Consider the following 7809-nt stretch of genomic DNA (forward strand, 5'->3'; position numbering starts at 1 on the left):
TGAATTAATAACGAAATAGTAATAATCAAGAATTTAAATGATCTTAATTAGTAATTAATACGGATTAAAATAAAAACATATATATATATATATATATATATATATATATATATATATAAAATATATATATTACTCAAAGATTCAAATGATACATCACTTCGAGATAAAAATTTCGTTCGAAAGATGCGAGAAAACTAAACGAGTTTAACAAACGTAATCTATTACACAAAGTAAAAAAAAAAAAAAAAAAGAATATATATATATATATACATATTAGAGGATAAAATGAAAATGAAATGAAAAATATGCGTTGTCATCTTTTATATCCACGATAAAATTACATAATATATTAATTAAATGTCCGCAAGTATAGCTTTAAATAAATATATATCTCGTTTGACTTTGTTTCATGTTATTACGCGCTCAATGTGAACAGTGCGTTTAATACACATTACAATGCGGACATGGAAAAACCGGTTTCAAGCGAACTATAATACGACGTACGAGTTTATAATACGTTCACATCTTCATCTGACAATGTATTATTTATCTTAATAACACATATAAATTTAACTCTTATATTAAATATCGTTATGAACAGAAAAATATTAACAATATGTAATTTAATATAGATAAGACTAATTAAAACTCGATAACATTATGTTATATAATTTATTGTTTAAAATATTCTTTACAGGCAAATGTCATATGTAAAAAAAAACAAAATATTCTTTTAATTAAAAATGCATAAACGCGACAACAACATAAAAGGCACTTTTTTTAGAAACATTTAAAAATTACTAAGATGACATACATTCATATAATGTATAACCAACGATTCACAACAAAATATATTATTGCTTTAATATATTTTGTATTATTGTAGAGAAATAATGATTGTTATTTATAAATAGATTATCAATATTGTTTCGATCAAGCATTGATTCTATATTATATGATTTGTATTATAATGTAACTATTGCCTTAAGGAAATATTATATCTTATTATAATATCTTAAATAAAAATCGATCGTGTTATATCTATTTATTTCAATTCATCTCTCTATCAAAATATTATTAATAAATTAATTGTGTATTCCGAATGTAGCAATTCTCATAAAAAAAGATTATTGCATATTTCTTATTTACAATAGCTTCAATTAAACTAATATCTTATAATGCATTAATATTTCTAATATACTGCGAAAATAATTCTGTATCATTTTTTACCTGATTATGTTTAAATACAATTGATATCAGTACCAGTTTTTAAATCGGTCCACAGCTCGTTTCCATTGTGCAATTGTGTTCTGATAACACAATTGTGAACTCTTGCTCGGTTTAAATATTTTATCTATTTTACGAAGATGCTTTAATTCTTCTTTAGTTCTCCATATACCTAAAATTTATTATGATAAATTTTTAATTTACACCAATCCTTTCTTACGAAATTAAATATCATACCACAATGTAAACCAGCGCAAATAGCTGCGCCAAAAATTGACATTTCCACATTAACAGGTCGTTCTACTTCCAAACCCGTTAAATCTGCCAATAGTTGCATGATGAAATCATTTTGAGATACACCACCATCAATTCTATTTATCAATGAATTCAATTAATTTTATTTTGTTCTAATTCCTTTCTTATCCATGATTCACTCAATTGTATTATATCTTTACCGTATTTTTTTATATGTGTAACGAGTCTCAGTACGCAAAATATCATAAAGTAACAATGTTCTGAATACAAGACTTTCTAACAATGATCGTACGATATGGCCTTTCTTCGTCGTAGGCTTCACACCCAAGAAACCAGCTGCAGCGGTATGATTATTTATCGGAGCCTAAAAAAAAAAGAAGCATTGTACGTTTAACATCTTTTTTTTCTCCCTTTTTTTTCCTTCTCATATAATTAAAATTTTTAATTAATATATATTGCAATTGCATATTTTATTTTACATTTTGTAATTTACAAAATAACTATTTTCAATAATAGTATTAAACTTAATGTTTATATACCTGAAGTCCGGTAAATGCCGGTATAAAATATACTCCATCTGAATTATCCACTGAATATGCTAAATCAGCTGTTTCTGCTACATCTTTATATATTTCTATAATATAATATATGATTAAATTATATATATATATAAAAAATATATATAAAGTTCTAGTTATGTATACGTCAAAATAATTTCAAGTTGTGCATTTGGAGTGCGCTACATCCCAGGCATTTTAACGCTCTTCGAAGCCTCGTAAATAATAATCAAAATGTTTGAAAACGCATTTTTGTCATTATAAAAAAAAAAAAAAAAAAAAAAAAATTCATAGATCATACAATGCGTAAATTGTTTTAATTGAGTTCAAAGTTGGTCTGGGATATTCTACACACCATAGGCATTACTACTAAATAATATCGATGCATACAAATAATGAATATATCGATATTGTAAAGATCGTATTTTGTAATTTAAATATTAAGATATTATGAAAAATTACCAAGAGCTTTTGCCCATTCCATAAGAATTCCAGTATCATTTGATGCACCTTCTACAATGTAAACTAATTCAGATTCTATGCGCCAACCAACCAGAGGATAAAGGCCTGATGGATTAGTTTTACTTTCATTAGATATTATTTAATATATGATTGTATAAAAGAATTATAAAATTTGTATTCTCTTTTTTTTTTATACTTACCATTAATGGATACATGTGGTTTTGTTCCAGTATTTACATTTAAAAAAGTTCCTGTACCCATTGTAATCTTCATATCGCCTGGTTGAAAACATCCTGAGCCAAATAAAGAAGCTGATTGATCAGCCATCTGAAATTATAGAGAATGATTGTATGTTAAAAGAAAAAAAGAAAAAAAAAAAAAAAGAAAAAGAAAAGGAAAAAAAAATCATCGACATACAAGTTGATCTTGAAAAAAATTTCTATTCTTAAATCTTACGCAACAAACTATAGGAATTTCAGTGCCAAATATATGTTTCGGTGTAACACCAAAGTTAGTAATTGTATCAACGATCTCGGGAAAAATGTGGGACGGAATTTTTAATAAATTTAATATTCCAGTAGCCCATTTCATAGTAAATGGATCAAAAAGTCCAGTAGCAGATGCGCTCGAAATGTCTGTTATATGTCTGCCTATGAAGAATAAATATTAAATATATAAGTAAGATGTGTAAATTTAAAAAATATATGTATATATATATATATATTTTTTTTTTATTACATATATATATATATATATAAGAAAATAAATGTGAAAGCAAACAGAAACGTATAATTTAATTAATTTGTTGCTTTAATTAAGATTTTTTAAATACATAGATAAAGATAGAGATACCTAAACGTGTGCACATATTTTTGATCAATTTATTTTTACTGTAAAACAGCTGGAATACTATTGCCGTGAAAAAAAAAAAGTGATAAAATAAAAATTTTATAGCCAATACAACAGATGCAATCAATTTTAAATTAATAACGAATGTTAATAAAGCATACCAGTTAATTTGTATAAAAGCCAGCAATCCATACTGCCAAATGCTACAGAGTCATTCATAATAGCTTCACGTAGACCTGATACATGTTGTAAAGCCCAAAGCAATCGTAAAGTGATCTAAAATATATGATGACGTAATTATTATTTGCAGCAAGTGATGAATGAATAAATAAATATATAAATACTCTTTTATAAAAATATAATATATATAAATATATTTTAAAAATTGTTAGTCACAATCTAGATTAAATTAATTAGTTTGAAAAATTCACGACTATTTTATATATATATATATATATATAATAGTTATGGATTTATATATACATGTATATATGTATTATTATATATATATATATAAAATATTTATACATATATATATTCATCAGAGCGAAACAGATTTCAAAGTTAAAAAGAAGGCGCAAATTTTTCAAATTCCTCTAATAGATTATCGATATCATAAGAAAAATGTTTATATATGTATATATATATATATATATATATATATATATGTATGTATTATATATGTAACAATAAAGTATAAATGATAAACCTGAGTATTCATAAATTTGAAGGCACTAATAGCAAGATAATGTTTGTTTTTTGATAACATATAAAGAATATAAGCGACTGTGCGCAATCCTCTTATCATAATCGAATTATTCCATTCTTTAACCATAGAATCAGCTCTTAAATCTTTCCACGTTATGAAACTGTAAATAAAAAGATTAATTATATAACTGAATATCTCAATGTGAATTATCGTAATGTTTTGACGTTGATCGATGCAGAAAATTGTTAATTGACTGTTTGTATTTTTAATTGAAATTTTAATAATGTAAATGAATTTTTCGTACTATATTTCTCTTCTTTATTTTTATTATAATATATAATATATAATATATAATAACAAAGAGAAACATTATATTCATATAATTTATATCAAAATTGAAATGACAGCATCAATACTGAATACTCACTTATGATAATGTTCTCCAGTTAATAAATTCCAACAAATAAAAGTTCCACGCTGTACAGAAATTCCAAAGCAAGCAAAAGAATTTGGATCGACTCCGCTGGCTAATAACGAACAATAAATGTTAATAAAAATTAATAAATTTGAAAAAATTAATGAAAATAATAAACGAAAATCATACGGATATTAATATTAATTTTGTATTATTATAAATCGCGACTCGAAAAAAAAAAATAATGCGTAATCTTTCGCTATGCAGCACGTTTCAATAGAACGTAATTTTATTAAATAAAATATCAATTGTACGATAATATATTATATCAACTGTAATACAGCATACAAATTGTAATAATATATTATATATATCGTAAACGCGATAATATATATAGATAAAATTAGTCATCGAAACAATTGTAAAGAAGTACGAATAATAATGTTACATTCACATAATCGTACGTTATCATGTAATATTTGTTATTTATTTTATTTTATATACTTTACCGTTTATCGTATCCTTTACAGTTTTCACTATAATCGTCCATAAATGATCAGGCTCAATTTCTACGTGATCGCGTTTTTCATAAATAAGTTCCACCTGTGGATCAGTAAAATAAAATAAAATGAAATAAAAAAAATTATCCCGAATAAAGTTGAATTTTTTATTACAATCAAATCTTTTCTATACACATTGATTCTTTCAAAAAATGATATATGAAAATATTTCAGATCTTTGTATTATTTAAATATAAATAATTATATCTCCTTTCGTAAAATTTAATAAGAGAATGAAATTTGGAGATGATCTTTTTTCATTTTTTTTTCAAGTTGAATTGAGAGTATGAGCTCATCAAAATTTCTCAAAAATTTCTCATATGGTAACTTTCTTAATACACACATACAATGGGTGTCCAAAAAGTATGGGATCAAATTTATATTACGTATTACTGAGATCCTATGGATAAAAAAATTCATGTAAACTTATGCGCAAAAATGCTTTATTGAAAACATATATCCTTTTACATATCTTTTAAATATATGCTTTCATATATATATATATACTTAATATTATATAATACTTAATATTTTATCGGGTATTACATATCCAGTTATATATATATATATATATATATATATATATATATATATATATATATTACAGATGTATATATAATATCCGATAAAATATTAAGTAGTCAAATCAACATAACGTTTTCTTGTCATAACATAAGATTAGGGAATAATTTATAGGAATTTAAAAAAAAAATTGATAAAACGTCTTCAACTCGGGAATTAAAAAATTATATAGATATGATTAGTAAAATTACGCGAAGTATTCGTAATATTTCCTCATGAATTCAACTATTTCATTATGAGCAAAGATTAAACAATTTTCTAACTAGCCTTTCTCATTGTTCGCTCGGGATTTTTACGAAATATTTTTCATCATCAAAATATTATTTGTCAAAAATGCCGTAACTTTTCACGTAACATGTACAGATATATATCTTCATATTTCAATTACTTTTTATAATTTATTCGATAATAATATGTACTTAATTAAAATCCATTCGATGATAATATATAATTAATTTATTTCGCAGCATAACAGTTTACGATTCCAACAATATCAGATATCTTTTAAAAATTTCAATCGTTGAATCAATCTTTGAAAATCAATCCTTGAATATCGATCTTTGAAACATTAAACGTAAAAGTAATGAAAAGAATCCGTAACATCATTTCATTCTTTTTTTCTTTTTTTCTTCTTCTTCTTTTATAATTTCTATTTAAATATTCAACTTGATATCACGAATTCTTGCGATAAACGTATTCTAATATTTTATTAAATATTTCTTTTTTTTTTTTTTTTTTTTTTTTTTTTAGTTTATATCTCATTTCTATTTATTCTAAAATTCGAAAATACAAAACAGCAATGTTAAACGTTATCTTATTATTTATTGCTTTTACAATATGCATTACTAATAAATATTATCTTCTAATTGATAAAAATATATGTTGCAATTAAAATGTATATATTCAACGGAAATATTTACGAAATATTTCCTAAATATTATATTATACTTTACTATCTTATCGACAGAGGAAAAAAGGAATTATTTTGAAATATTTAAATTAAATATAAAAAAAAAAAAAAAATAATAATAAGTAGAAATAAAAAATACAAATATTGTAGTTGCCATATTTTCTCTTTGTAAAATTCAAAACACGAAAATAGCCTGAAATATTTGTTGATTATTAAAAGAAAAAATTACTTTCATTTATAATATTAAAAGATTGACAGTAACACCAGGTATTTCAAATAATTTAACAAACGTTTCATACCTTTTCCGTCGATGAGGAAATAACAGCAGCATTTTCGTCGATAATATGACAACGAACAGTAGTCGTTCCCACGTCGAGCGCAACGATATATCTCATTGTTACCCAGATTACGCGTGAACTCAAAGTATCAAATTTATAATGATGGTAAGTACTAATATATTCGACATTTAAGTTCGACCTTCATTTTAATTCGCTGAATAATTACCGGATGGCGCTACTTTCGAATATGGCGGTCACGATAGCTGAAGAACGAGCAACGAGGAATTCGTGATTCCGTGATCGAACGTGAAAGCAGTTTTCGCTTTGTGCGTGACTTGAAAAAAAATTTTAATTTCAACTTCAAGAGTAACAGAAATGGGTTATATAATATCTACGGATATTATTTTAATCTTTTTTTCTTTTTTTCTTCTTTTCCTTTTTCTTTTTGTTTTTTTTTTCACAAACGTAATAAACAAGACCGTCGCTTTTCTTTCATTTACCACGACGCAACTAAGATGAGTAATTTCTTAGGACACTACGCATGCTCCTACTGTGAACAATCTTTGTAATTCCAAGTGTTTAACACGGGAAAAATGATCGACTATTTCGAGTCTCTTTTCCCCTTTTTCTCTCTCTCTCTCCCTTTCCCTCTCTCTCTCTCTCTCTCTCTCTCTCTCTCTCTCTCTCTCTCTCTCTCTCTCTCTCTCTCTCTCTTTATTTTTCCATCTCTCTCTTTCCGAATCTATCTCTCGTGAATATACATAAATATAAACAAATTGATGTTGAAAAGAACACTAAGCTTTTTCCTAATAATAATTTTTCAATGCATAAAATGTACGTATGTATGTATATATGTATGTATGTATTGTCAATATTTTTTTCATAGTTCGTCATTGATTTATTTTGTTATAGACTTTACTCAAACAAACATCAATTTTATTGCTTTATTTCATCTTAATTATATCATTAAATAATAAATGTAAAAATTTAACTTTTTATCGCTTG

General features: G+C 24.7%; 2 protein-coding genes across 3 annotated transcripts in view; one reads left to right on the plus strand and one right to left on the minus strand.

Moving 5' to 3' along the window:
• Positions 1–658: 658 nt before the first annotated feature.
• On the minus strand, positions 659–7055 carry LOC124426115 (putative glycerol kinase 5). 2 transcript variants are annotated; one of them, XM_046967409.1, is made up of 12 exons: positions 6826–7055; positions 4984–5077; positions 4487–4586; positions 4060–4219; positions 3512–3626; positions 2958–3151; positions 2702–2828; positions 2502–2606; positions 2022–2116; positions 1683–1846; positions 1465–1598; positions 659–1399 (listed from the first exon to the last, which is right to left on the minus strand). In XM_046967409.1, the coding sequence occupies exons 1-12, from the start codon at positions 6919–6921 to the stop codon at positions 1257–1259; spliced, it is 1527 nt and encodes a 508-aa protein (XP_046823365.1). In that variant the 5' UTR covers positions 6922–7055; the 3' UTR covers positions 659–1256. The 2 variants fall into 2 exon arrangements, with proteins under 2 accessions (XP_046823365.1, XP_046823366.1); XM_046967410.1 differs by lacking the exons at positions 2958–3151; positions 3512–3626.
• Positions 7056–7511: 456 nt separating this feature from the next.
• The window catches only part of LOC124426112 (nuclear transcription factor Y subunit beta-like), a 38466-nt gene continuing 38168 nt past the window's right edge, over positions 7512–7809 (plus strand). Inside the window, exon 1 of the mRNA XM_046967403.1 lies at positions 7512–7809. This exon is cut by the window's right edge and continues 493 nt beyond it. The gene's annotated coding sequence lies outside the window, so the exon portion shown is untranslated.

The sequence above is a fragment of the Vespa crabro genome, chromosome 8 (assembly GCF_910589235.1).
Source record: "Vespa crabro chromosome 8, iyVesCrab1.2, whole genome shotgun sequence".
NCBI lineage: Eukaryota > Metazoa > Arthropoda > Insecta > Hymenoptera > Vespidae > Vespa > Vespa crabro.